The sequence below is a fragment of the Saccostrea echinata genome, unplaced genomic scaffold, assembly GCF_033153115.1.
Source record: "Saccostrea echinata isolate AGI-Se365-2 ecotype Australia unplaced genomic scaffold, CSIRO_AGI_Sech_v1 ptg000030l, whole genome shotgun sequence".
In the NCBI taxonomy this organism is placed as follows: Eukaryota; Metazoa; Mollusca; class Bivalvia; order Ostreida; family Ostreidae; genus Saccostrea; species Saccostrea echinata.
Genome location: NW_026889779.1, coordinates 35,392,364 through 35,406,310, shown reverse-complemented (window position 1 = coordinate 35,406,310; position 13,947 = coordinate 35,392,364). Strand labels below are relative to the sequence as shown.

General features: G+C 32.1%; 1 protein-coding gene across 2 annotated transcripts; it reads right to left on the bottom strand.

The window, feature by feature from the left end:
- Window positions 1-1,597: 1,597 nt before the first annotated feature.
- LOC133196774 (carbonic anhydrase-related protein-like) lies at window positions 1,598-9,743 on the bottom strand. 2 transcript variants are annotated; one of them, XM_061332635.1, is made up of 9 exons: window positions 9,587-9,743; window positions 9,242-9,436; window positions 8,840-8,875; window positions 8,206-8,330; window positions 7,178-7,273; window positions 5,874-5,939; window positions 4,362-4,413; window positions 1,906-2,018; window positions 1,598-1,823 (listed from the first exon to the last, which is right to left on the bottom strand). In XM_061332635.1, the coding sequence occupies exons 1-9, from the start codon at window positions 9,723-9,725 to the stop codon at window positions 1,689-1,691; spliced, it is 957 nt and encodes a 318-aa protein (XP_061188619.1). In that variant the 5' UTR covers window positions 9,726-9,743; the 3' UTR covers window positions 1,598-1,688. The 2 variants fall into 2 exon arrangements, with proteins under 2 accessions (XP_061188619.1, XP_061188618.1); XM_061332634.1 differs by having other exon boundaries at window positions 1,599-1,823; window positions 8,840-8,878.
- Between the last annotated feature and the right edge of the window lie 4,204 nt (window positions 9,744-13,947).

The window sequence follows — 13,947 nt, the reverse complement described above, 5'->3', positions numbered from 1 at the left end:
GACACAGCCTATAGTGAAGCAGATAAGAATATCTTTCTTGAATAAATAGCTCACACACTCCGGTTGCTGAATTAGTCGAGAAATTTCCCTGGCTAAATCCAGACATATTTTTAGTGGGTCTCTCCTAAAACGCGTCCCCATCCTGTTTTGTTTTTTGGTTTTTTTTTTATAGAGGGTGAAATATATATACATGAATATATATTTCTTGAATACATTGACTTTCATTCAACAAAACGTTTGCAAGTTTGGAGAATATATAATTAAATACAAATTAACACATGCATGGTGAATTTGTGAATATGATATATATATATATATATATATATATATATATATATATATATATATATATATATATATATATATATATATATATATATATATATATATATATATTAGGGATGGAATACAGAATTGCTAATCGGTTAATCGCATGGCGTTCCGACCGATTAACCGGTTAACCGTATCAAAATACACATTTTCTTGATGTACATACTTTTTGCCTAAGTAGCTCTTTTCATATATACAAGAAGACTGATAGAGTCTAGATGTTAAATCATTTTATTTGTCTTGATTCTTTATTTGAAAAAACCTACATGCTTCTATATTTTATTTTAGTTTCAATGTAGACTGGAAAAATTTAAGAAAAACACTAATCATGACTGAAAAATCATTGATATTTTTCCAAAGCAGCTTTCACATACGTTCGTTCAGCATTGTCGCCATAATTAAAACTAAATCTGAAATACATCACTTAATTTACAAAATTTGTTTATAAAATTATTTCGTAAGTATACAAAGCGTTACTAGTATATATCTATAATAAAACCTTTGGATCTGTTCTCATTCTATGGTCCTGAGACCTGAATCTTTTCCAACTCACTCTTTCCGAACCTTCAGACGCAAGGTATAATCCAGGGAACTGGGAATTAGCTTATATTTCTATAGGAACTACCAGGTTGGTCTTTTTAGAGCAGGTAAAGTTTTTGGAGTATAATTCACATGTAACTTAAAAGTCCTATCTGGACTTGCAAACATCAAACTTGCATGTATGATGTGTCGAGGAATGTACTCTGCTAGAAATGTTTTGGATGCTGAATCTGACCTACATTTTCCGGATGAGTGAACAAGTTTGAGTTTTTGGAGCAGGTCCATTTCCAAAAATCTACTAGCCCTACCTTGACCAAACTTACATTGATTATTCATATGAGGATGAAAACTACAATACTTGCTTCGGATTATAAATCCTATATTTTCTGGATGAGTGACCAAGTTGAAGTTCATCTTAAATAACTATAAACCCATCGTGACCAAACTTGCATGGATGATAACGACGATTGATTAACAATCTTCGTTAATATGTTTAAGGAGGCCATCAGGCAACATTAAAACATTTTAAAATATTCAACAAAGCAGAAAAATATAAAAGGGAAATTTAATGCAACGACACAGCAGGAGGGATATATCCAGGCATCATTGAAAATGGTTTATAATGAAATGTGATCTACAACGAATATTCCAAGCAGTCTCTTTGTACAGCATGCATGTGCATGTACAAATAACAAATCCTGATCAAACAATAGCACCAGTACAATCAGATGTATTTTAAAAACAATAAATAGTTAATAAGCACATATTCACAGGTACTAATAACATTCGATATGTACATTTCTATCTACAATTTAGTGTCACTGGAAAGAAGCTCGCACTACTCTTCCGTTAAGTGGTTTAAGAGGCCGGAAGTTATCCAGTAGTCGCCCTTCACAACCATTAGGGGGCCTTTCATCTTTGGTATACATGTACAACCTTCTGAAATCGTCAATCTAGGAATAAGAAAAAAATAATATATGATATTTCATTATCAATAAGCTCCCATGAGCATCAGACGTATCTCCAAGACCTTACCTGTTCAGCCGAGATCATCATGGGATACCTGAACAGAATCCACGTGACACCCTCATAACATGGCGGCATGGTTAGTGAACCCTCGTATGTCCAGTAATCTCGGAGATCTGGTTCTTTGGACAAGAAGAAAAAAGGTTGATACTTATGCAAAACTATTTTTATTCACAGAATTAAGTCTTACCATTGTCCTACATAACTTCAAACAAAGCAAAAGAAAGATCATAAACGTTTTTTTATATAAAACTGAAAATCTTGCATAGATGAACCAAAAAAAAGTTATTGAGTATCCTTTTCCATCATTCTAAAGCACCAATTCGAACTCTAATTTGACCAAATAGGTTACAATAAAACATTGATGTTCGTTTCTTAGAGCTACATTTTACATATTAACTTTGTCTGTAAATTTGCCAAGTTCTGCCATTCACAAGACCTGCTTGCAATAAATCTAAGATAAATTATTCCATGTCAGACTCTTTTACTACAACCTAGAGGCAAAAGAAACTTGAGACTTCAGAAAATTGTGTTATGAAATAAGAATAAATTGCTCGTGCTTTTTACATTCTATTTGCCATGTCTAGACATAATAAATTTGAATTATTTCATATTGAAAACCGTGTGGATTTATCTGCTCTGATTGGATAAAAAGCAAGTCACACACAAAAAAAATGATTTTGCAAGGAACTATTCAATTAAGGTGTAACAGTCAAGAAGGTTGTAATAAGTTCATAAAACCTTAAGCAATATTTTTATTTGAACTCTGCTTCAAACGATTAATTTTTCATTTGAATGACAGAGGTTATGGTAGACATACAAGTAATCATTCCATTATTGTTTTTAGAAGACATAAAATTAAAGATAAATTTAGAGTGTTCCAGGGAACGCATAAGTCGCATGGCATAGTAGTATTTATCATAAAATGTGACATTCAAATAGAAAATAATGTGATTCCTCAATCCTAAAAAATAAAATTGAAAGCTGAAGAATGACCATATAGGGCTTATAGTGACTTGGAATGAGACCTGCTCCAAAACTTTAACCTGGTCACTCATCCGGTAAATGTAGGTCAGATCCAACCTCTGAAGCAAGTCCAGTTGTGTGCATCCTTACATGTATCATCAATGCAAGTTTGGTCAATATAGGCTTATAGTTACTTGGAAATGAGACCTGCTCCAAACAATAATGACCTGCACACGACGCCGAGGGTATTACATAAGCTCCCCAAACTTCATTGAGGTGAGCTAAAAAACACGGATAGTATAAGACTGCAATAGAATCTGACAAAGAAAATATTGTTCCCAAAACCTCAAATGAATAATTAAATTGAAAATATAGAAATAACTATCATTTTATTAATACGTGTTTCCAACAATCTACAAAAGAGCTTTCAACGTGCCTTTACTGCAATTGTCAGTTTACACTACCTATTGTGGAATACCGATCACGATGTATTTTCATAGTATTTAATATATAATATATATAAGTTTGTATGGTTACTGAATATCATACTGATTCAAAGTACAGTATCATGAGCTCAAAAAGATGTATAAATGCTAATTATCAAAATCCTGCTTTTCAAAATTCAAAAGGCATGAGTTAAATTAAACTGTTCGGGGCATCTCTTGCAAAGTAGGTCAAAAGATCATGGTCAAGTGGATTGTAATGCTGGTATTTTTCATAATGTTTTATGATAAAAAATTCCACATGCAAAATAGCATAGCTTTAACTTTTAAATGTCAAAATATGCTGTATATCGGCCTATGATCTAATTTTGAAAAGTATATCAAAGGTTTAAGGTCAAGGGTCAAGAGGTTGGTAACCATGACAATTTACAAAAACAACAGTACCAGGCAATATATGTGCAAAATATCAATTCCACAGCTCTTAGAGTTCTAAAATATAAGGTGAGACAGGTGGACAGACAGAAAGACGATCTCTAAGTGTCGCTTTGCAGTGCTCTGCTCATTAGGAACACTTGATCCTTGATCAGAGGTCTCCCCTTCCCCATTTTTGACTCCATGAGATTCCAATAATTGTATTCTATGTTACATATTTTATGCTATTATTACATGTATATTATGATGGGCTATATTGCCCACGGTAATATTCTGAATAAAATCATATAGGAGTGAAAAAGTTAATCTAGTCTGAGTTACAAAACTTTAATGTGATAGACTAAAAATACCGTTTTTGTTTTGGTTTTTGTTCTTTTTTATAAAAAAATTATTGTTATAAATAAGACTGAATTGGCATATTATGTAAATTATATTTCTATATATAGCAGCTATTAATTTTTTAATATACTGGGATTTCAATAGCATTTAACATCTGTTCAATGTTCTTCACGACAATATTTAGAATGTTTACAAATAAGTTGAACATACAATTTGTTTGATTCCTGCAATTAACACTGCATGTCATTGTCTGTGCGATATGCAAATTCTGAAATGAATACTTGCCTGGTAACAAACCAACAGGGTTAAATGGGGCGTTGGTAGTCTTTTGCCGACCCTAAAAGAAGATGATAGCTAAAATCAAATAAATAGATTTACGGTATTTTTAACATTGTGATTTTTATGCCCCGCCATATAGTGTTTGTCATGTCCGTCTTCCGTCTTTCCGTCCCTGCATCCTTCTGTTCTTCCGTCACACTTCGCGTTTAGCTCAGTTTCAAAGAAACTATTCAAGATATTTTTATCAAACTTCATATGATGATACATATTGATGTGACTGTTCTACTGCATCAACATTTCTTGACAATGACCTTTCCTTTGACCTTCACTTAAATTTTCAAAAACTTAATAATAATATGTTTAGCTCAGTTTCAAAGAAACTATAATTCAAGATATTTTTATCAAACCTTATATGCTGATACATATTATTGAGAGCTATTCAGCTGCATTGACATTTTTTGACCTTGACCTTTCCTTTGATCCTGATCTCCCTTTTAAAAAATATCGTGTTTAGCTCAGTTTCAAAGAAACTACATGTATTCAATACATGATATTTTTATCAAACTTCAAATGTGATACATGTACATATTTATGAGAGCTATTCAACTGCATCAACATTTCTTGACAATGATCTTTCCTTTGACCTTCACTTCATTTTTCAAAAACTTATGTTTAGCTCAGTTTCAAGGATATTTATATTAAACATTAGGCTGATACATATTAATTTTAGCTATTCAACTGCGTTCACATTTTCTGACTTTTCCTTTGACCCTGATCTCACATTTCAAAAAAAAATTATTTATGTTTACATGTAGCTCAGTTTCAAAGAAACCATAATATGATTAATGATATTTTTATCAAACTTCATATGCTGATACATATTGACGAGAGCTATTCAACTGTATTATTATTTTTTGACCTTGACCTTTCCTTTAACCTAGACCTCACTTTTCTTAAATTTGCATTTATCTTAGTTTCAAAGAAATTATTCAAGATATTTTTATGTAAGCTTACGCACTGATACATAATTATAATTTGGTGAGAACTTATCAACTGTGTCCATTTTTTCCCTTTACCTTCCTAGTGACTTTGACTTTCCTGTTAATTGTGTCTAAAACTCAGTCTTAAAGAAACTATTCAAGATATTTACATCAAACTTCATACACTAATACAAATTTTCATGTTGCATTACTAATGAACCCTGGGTGGGGCATTTATGACCTGTTGGCATATTTCTAGTTTATTTTAAAATTCCAAATAATTGTCATGGCTAAATAAATAGCAGTTCATATAATTTTGATTTACGAGAATATATATTTTTAAACAGTTGTTCCTGAATCAGATTCGTTTCTTACTCCATCAATTTGTACCTCAACAATCTCATACAATGCAAAAATGCCCAACAATTATGAAATGATTATCATACAACACAGTCATAAGGTACGATATAATTTTTAAAAATAAAATAATATCAACCTTTTTAGGAGGAGTCAGTGGTATTGATTTAATTTTACTCACTTTGTAAGCTATCTCAGCTAGTGAATCAGGAAAAAGTGCTCTAATACCGGTATTTTCTTTTCCAATCTGAAACATAGATAATCAAAGATTACAAGGTCACCTCAGCAAACGTTTTCTATAATTAAGGCAAAGCCCAATTTCAACAGTGTCCTACATGTTACACTTGTTACTTTGAAATATATAGCGCCTTAAACTAGAATGTTACATTATACTGTATCCTTAAATGCATAATCCACGCAAGTTTGTCCAGGCAAGCCAAATCTTATAGTAATGGTTTAATCTACTAACCCATCCATAAAATAAAGATCAAATTAAAAACATCCAACGCCTGAAAGGAGTATCCCTAAATACGGCACCCTTGCAAGTGTAGTCCTGAGAGAGCTTACAGAAAGGACTTGCTCATAAACCCGTGGGGAAAAAAGTCTGAAGCATGAATGGTAAAAATTTCAAGATGCATTATTTTTGCAAGTTTCGTCCAATTGGTAACGTTAAAAACCTTGAGTTTACCGGGTGGAAAAATACAAAATTTACAAGGTAACTTTTTCATTTTCTACATTCTTTTTGTTTGCCTTTACCCAGTAAATTTAAAATTCAAAATATGAAAATAGGATAGTTTGATCCAGGTGCTAGCAATGGAACTTATTCAAAATCTGCAACCTGATCCTGACTTATCTGGTAAAATATTGATGCAATACATGAAACATGCATGGTTGTAAGCATCCTTAGTTGTATCATTCATGATTTCGCTGCAGTTACTAAGGAACACATCTGCTCAAAAAGCTTTGAACATCTTCACTTATATGGATAAATATAATTAGGCCACATAACCAGAAGTAAGCACCTTTGGATGCATCATCCTTGCATGTTTGGATGCAGGTAGAGATAATTACTCTTTGGGAAAGGACCTGAACCACACAGGTAGAATGTATAGCTAGGACGCAGCATCCGAAGCATGGACAGTACTGACCATCCGTTGACGGCCCATCCTCACAAGTTTGGTCTAGGTTGGCTTATAATATACTTGGTAATTAGGCATGCTCCAAAAACTTTAATATAGCATAAGCTCATCTGAAGTATCAAAATTTTGTTCGAATCCATCATAATTAGAAGAATATGTATGTTTTTTATGTATTCAAAATGTCTTCACAATAAGCTTTGCAAAAAATTGTAGTACATATGTAAGCAAATGAAATTGAATTTAAAAAAAAAAAATCTTGATTTATACTAACAACAGTGAAAACCATTTTTGCAATAGCTAACTGTACACGTAGAAAGAGGAATAACTCTGAAAAATAGATATTTACTTGCACAAATAGGGATATAATACAAATCCCGTTCTGTTTTCCGAGTGCTTCCTCAAAGTTTTGGAACATCGTAGTATTCCAGTGGACAAGCTGAACCTACATGTAATACATACATACATGTCATGAGAGAGAGATAAAAAATATATACCGTCAAAGTGTTTCATGTGCTTCATGACAATGCCAAAAAAAAGTTATAAACAATACTTAATTATAGCATCATTTTTTTTTAAAAAAAAATATTGTTCCTTTATACATTTATACTTATTTACATGTTTTAATATATATATATAATTTTAAAATAATCATAAATTTACTTACAAATAACATTCGCAAAACGGAGTATTTCTGCCTTTTGTAGCAAACAAGATTTTATTTCAAGCATTAAAGAGTTCGATTAAGTATAAAATGAACATATATTTAACAAGATTAGAAATCCAATGGTGGAAAAAAAACAAAACAAAAAAACAACAACAACAAAAAAAAAAACCCAAAATACTGAATTACTTCAGATTTTAAGAGAACTCTATGCAGGAAAATCATTGTTATCGATTTAAAATGAAATAAAACATTTTTATGAACTCGAAAGATTTTCATAAAAAAGTGTTCCTTCACCACTCATAGAAGTTTTAAACTGATATAAAACTCTTATTTAACGGAATCAGTTGCGCATTTAGGTTTTCGAATGACGATTAATAAATGAATGTGTATATATATATACATTATTTTACAATCAATCATGCGTAGGGAGCCTGTGGGTTAATTCGTCACGAATCTGATATCTTTAAGCATCATCTGAACTTTTACTACATTACTTCGAATCATACCACTGTACAGGGAAACATCTGTTACATGTAGTATCACTACCGAGATTTTGTTTTATCAAATGATCAACGCTATCTCAATAAGCTTTCTTTGGAGGAAATATTAAACAATATAAGCTTTCATTTCACGTTACTCAATGTACGCATTTCTTTAATGACACCTGTCATAATTCTATAGACCAGTAAAGTGACTGAAAATATTCCAACCTCCATTGGAAAAGCCTTTCCGTTGACCTTGTGCTCTGACCCCCTGGTGCTGTAACGACCCCAGTGGAACCGGATGTCGGACAGCTCATACTCCGACCCCGGGGTTAAGGGACCGCCAGATATCACTGCAAATAAGATGAGTTTTCAATTAATATTCTCAAACTAATTAAGTTTGGAAAAAATATTTTGTATCTATTTAAATCAGTTTGCATAAAAAGTAAAGAAAATCTGTGGGGTATAAGATATTTTGCTGCACACCAAAGTCGAGGGAAAGGGAGGAGGGGTCTCTCCGTTTCAATAAAATCACCTTAAAGATACGGTCTAAATCATTACATTCATAAAATTATCACTTTCAATTCATGCGTTAACAAGGTCAAACATTTTTGTTGTTGAATTTGAAATATTGAAATTAAAGTAGATCAAAATTAATGAAATGGATTAATGTATTTTAACCAACAATTTTATGTCCCATAGATTAATTACAATGACTTGAGTAGAAGTGGGTGTTTCACACAGTCAGAGTAAACACGAATCCTGCCAAATTAAACAATATTCCCACGATCAGTGCATCTTGATTATAACTATGAGGATTTTAATGACTGCTTGAAGAAAAGGTGGATAAGAGAGTATTTACCCGAGCGAGCAGAGGGGTCCAATCTTAATGAGGTTTCTACTGAAAAAAAGGAAAAAATGCTGTCAACATTATTGAAAGGATCTATACGTTAAAAAAATGGGTGAAATAAAAAATTCTACATAAGCAGTTTTTATTTATTCCTGTGATTTTTTTTTTTGGAAGACTGTAGTTTCCGTGGCTATTTTTTTTTTTTCAATTTTAAGCGAAAATATTTAATGATATGCATGTGTGTGTTGCATGTACATATTAGAAAGTTTTAGAACTTTTAATAACAAATTTCGAGTAACGTTGTCTTTCAGTATAAATGTACATATACTATATTATGTATAAATATTGCTATGATAAGGTGACAATATTATGAGTTTTTATCTTTTAATTACAAAATTCTCTTAAACCACTTACCCCCGCGATATTTAGGGTAGATGACAATATTGTGACCGTCATTCAGGATGTCAGTTTCACGTGACGTAAAGTAGTTAATTGTCAAGGGTTTTTCCAGGAGGACTGGGTCAAACCTGGCGTCGTTAGATACGAGGTTGATTGGGGACTGTGACTGGCCCGCGGCTGCAGGGTACTTTTCCTCCCACTCGGAGGCTCCTAAGATATAAATAGAATGTACGAATAATGAAATGTATCTCACATAAATGACACAATCACACAGAGATGCAAATTATTGATTCTGCAAGAAAAGACACCCGTTCCCTTGCCAAAAACTTCTTTAGAAATTTTCTTAATTAATTTACTCACGTGCATACATGTATCCGTCCGGCCATTCCTTGACCCGGACTGTTCGCACCATACAAATCATGCGGGGATTAGATTGCCTGCGCTGAAGATAGGGTTTAAATTTCGTTTGACATTCTCCTATAGAAAGAGTTAAAGCCATATTTTTATTTTGGCCACTTCACAGGCGATGAAACACTTACAAAACAGAGCCCAAGGTCAAGTAGAAGGATCACGTAGTTGTTTTGAGTGAGTAGTTTTTGGTCGAATTACCTTTAGCTCAAAAATTCTGATGATTAGATAATTGATCATTTTTTTGTGAGTATAAATCGCACGCTTTTTAAAAAATGACTTACATATTACGTTGTATAGGTTTCCGTTTCAGCGAGGTGAATTAGATTTTACCATATCAGATATGTTTATGCCAGGTTGGAGGAAATGAAATGTCTGGATCATTTTCGTTGCGTATACATACATGTACTTGTGCGAGTTGTGAAAGCATACAGAATTTGTAACATGAAAATTCATTCTTGTGCGAGTTGTGAAAGCATACAGAATTTGTAACATGAAAATTCATTGGGGGGGGGGGGGTAAGAGATTGTCAAATCCACATATCTTACCAAAGTTGTAAACCATTTTTTACTCAGCCCAACTTTGGAAAGTGTTTGAATTAAATAAAATTGTTAAATTCATATACACTACATGTAACCCAGCGATGAAATAGCTTTTTTGTTCTCGTCCCCCCCCCCCCCCCGATTATATAAATGCTTTTATTATTTATAGTCATCATAGCACTTTGCTGGGAACAGCAATAGCTTGTAGTGGAATACACATAGAAATACTCAATGTTTACAATTGCAAGTACACATTAAAAATAATAACGGATACTAGTATTTATTGTAATTCATTTACTTGATACTTATATCTAACATATCCTCAATCGAAATCATTTTATAAAATGCGATGTATAAATAGATATGCTGTATTTATGTATTGTATTAATTTTGTATCAAGCATTAGTAAAAGACAAAATGATGATAAATACAAGGAAAAGCTTTTGTTAGCTATATACATATCTGAAAACAAAAATGAAAGGTTACTTAAAAAGTAAACCTACCTTATGAGCATTTCATTTTGTTTATTGCAGTCCAAAGGATTTAAATCGTACACAATGCAGGTAAATAGAACGTGAAAAAAGGTATGAAAATCTATCTTATGGAATGATGAAGAATTAGTATATACTGGTGAAATATTCCTCTTGGTCTCGGGGTTTCACGTGTTTCAATTAGGAAGGGATATTAGCTGAAATACTATACGCTGGCAATATTCATTTGATACCAGGGTCTGTCAATCAATAATAGAAACCTAACTGATGTACGTACTAAAATACATAATCCGTTCATCGCGCATTATTACCTGTTTATCAGTATAATCTCCGAAGCACATGAAGTTTAAATGAAAAACACCTTCCCACCTTACACGGCCAAGATTATTATATGTGAAAAAGTTCAAACTTGAAAGACATTACACATATATCGAGGTGTCCATAAAGGGGCTTCGACGGGAGGTTAAAGAGAAATTTCACGTACTCTCGGTAGCCTGCTGCGAAATGGCGACTTTTACCTGTCTCCAGGGCCATACGATGCAGTAAAGGGCACATAAAACTGATCTTTCTGATGGCATGTTATGAGAGCGGAGATGCAGAGCGCCATCGTTGTAATAAAGATGCTTGTTGCAATCGACGAGACCGAGGAAATCGACAGTAATGAAATATCTTTTGAAATGGACAAAATAATGACTGCTACATGTATACGTATCATGCTATTTATCTTGTATCTCCAGGACTCGCTATAAAAATACCTGGATTTTCACCTGAGTTTATTACATGTACACGTTATACACTGAGGTTGATAAACTTTATTTCATCAGAAGTTACAATTTCAAATTTGGGTACCCCATGGATTCACGCTGTGAAAATAATAGCATAAAATTAAATAACCCATCCATTCATAAAAGATGCAAATCTATATATGGTTTGAAAATGACATTTTTTTTCTTGTTATTGTGCGTGTATTTTAAAAATGAAAAACGCATACATGTAAATTGCACTCATAAGGAGACCTCCTTAGTATTTGAAATCCTTCCACGAGAAACAATAAACACAGTATTTGAATAACGTTATAAACCCAGAGTAATAAATCATAGACTTTAAATCTTACAAGAGTTTTATGTCTCGGTCAGTTTTGACCATGAAATATTGAACCTTTCGCAAATACAGTGCATGGTCAGAATAGGATTTTACAGAAAGAAGCGTTCGTGAACATGTGAAATGTGTTTCAAACTGTGTGCGTGTCTTTGTTGTTGTTTTTTCTAAATACATTTAAAATCTGATAAATAACATGGAAATAGGACAACAGAAGTATGATCTGCCCATCCAATAACTGTATTGAACAGTACTTAGTATTGCATATGAGAAAAAATTGAAAAAGCAACGAAAAAATTCCATCATTTTCTTGTATTTTTTCCTTATGATTTCCGTTAAAATTAGTAATCTTATAGATAGGATGCATAAAAAACTTTAACAATGTGAAAATGTTTCAAAACTGTTTTAATGACTGAGTAGTTTTGATTTAGTATTTGTGGAGAGAGAGAGAGAGAGAGAGAGAATGAAATCAGGCGAATATAATGAACACTATTCATTCCTGTCACCTGGACCATATGTATCTATATTACCTCTGAAAATGGATTAATAAACAGGCTTTCTAACATGAAAAAACACGCGAGGAAGGGGGAAATTGACAAACAATTGAAACCGTTGCCATAGAAATAGCAGAAACAGTCATTTCATTACGCTGTGAAATGAAAGGATGCAGAATTTCTTGAAAAGAAAATATTGGAAAAGTTTCCGATAGCCATATATGCAAACAATATATAATGTCCTTTAGTGTGAAACGGAGAAACATAATACATGTGTATAGTCTAATATCGATGTAGGATTTTTTTTTAGCCCACACACAAAAAATGTGTATAGTCATTGTCACGAAATACGTTTAGCGAATAGACTATACGAATTCGTCAAAAAAGAAGAATCAAAGTACTGAGAGTATTGATAGAAGGAAGCAAGATTGCAATTTCTCAGGTACATTTTATTTGGGGAAAAACAAAATATTTTGTGCATTCTTCTAAGCCTGTTGTTCTTATCTTAGTTTAAGGGAATTCTTTCTTCCTTATTCAAGTTCATGCAAATCTGTTTTTTTTTATCTGACATAATAGTTGAAAATTGTTAAATTTTAAAAGTACTGCTAAAATTCTCTTAAATTTTTAAATTTCAAAGGCATTTTTCAAAGTTCTCACAATTGTTAAATTTCATAGGCATTGTTTAAAGTTATCATAAATTGTTAAATTTCAAAGCTACTTTAAGCTATTGTTTTAAGTTACCAAAATTTCAAATTCAAAGGCAGTTTTTAAAGTTCTCATATAATTTATGCTCAAAATTCCCATTAAATTGTGTTCAAAGTTCTCATAGATTGTAAAATTTCAAAGATATTCATCAAAGTTCTCATAAATTGTTTATTGTAAAGAAATTGCTCAGGTTCTCATGAATTGCTAAATTTCAAAGGCCCCGACATGAGTTCTCATACATTGTTGAATTTCAAAGTTCTCTTAAATTGTTAAATTGACAATGTTCAAAGTTATCATATAATTCAATAAAATTCAAAGTCAGTGTTCAAAGTTCTCAAATAATTGTTATCATTGTTCTCATATAATTGTGTTCAAAGTTCTCATATAAATGTAATTGTGTTCAATGTTCTTATATAATTGTGTTCAAAGTTCTAATATAATTGTGTTCAAAGTTCTCAATATATAATTGTGTTCAAAGTTCTCATATAATTGTGTTCAAAGTTCTCATATAATTGTGTTCAAAGTTCTCATATAATTGTTTTCAAAGTTCTCAAATAATATGTTCAAAGTTCTCATATAATTGTGTTCAAAGTTCTCATTATAATTGTGTTCATAGTTCTCATATAATTGTGCTCAAAGTTCTCACAAATTGTGAAATATCAAAGACATTGTTCGAGTGCTCATAAATTGATAAGTTTCAAAGACGTAAAACATTTATGCGACTAAATAATTTATTTTACTTACCGTGAATTCACATATTTCCATGGTGTCAAATTTTCGAAGCATGAAGAAAAATCATTGGTTCGGGGGACTTGATTTTGTGATTGAGGAAGTCAAGTGAAATTTACCATTTCGTGGTGGACATGAATTCGTTGGTTTCTTCATACTTCGAAAACAAAATAAACCCCCATGAAAATAAGTGATTTCGCAGATTATAGACATAGATGAATTTTTCTCCCCCGCTTTCACTGAAAGTGGGGGAT

Bases quoted from the DNA above. Each gene is read 5' to 3' on its own strand.
- LOC133196774 (XM_061332634.1), bottom strand. From the start codon at position 9,725: ATGGCTTTAACTCTTTCTATAGGAGAATGTCAAACGAAATTTAAACCC. The intron at 8,879-9,241 runs GTAAGTGGTTTA...CCTTTTTTTCAG, and splicing joins CTACCCTAAATATCGCGGGG to TAGAAACCTCATTAAGATTG. The intron at 4,414-5,873 runs GTGAGTAAAATT...ATCTTCTTTTAG, and splicing joins TAGCTGAGATAGCTTACAAA to GGTCGGCAAAAGACTACCAA.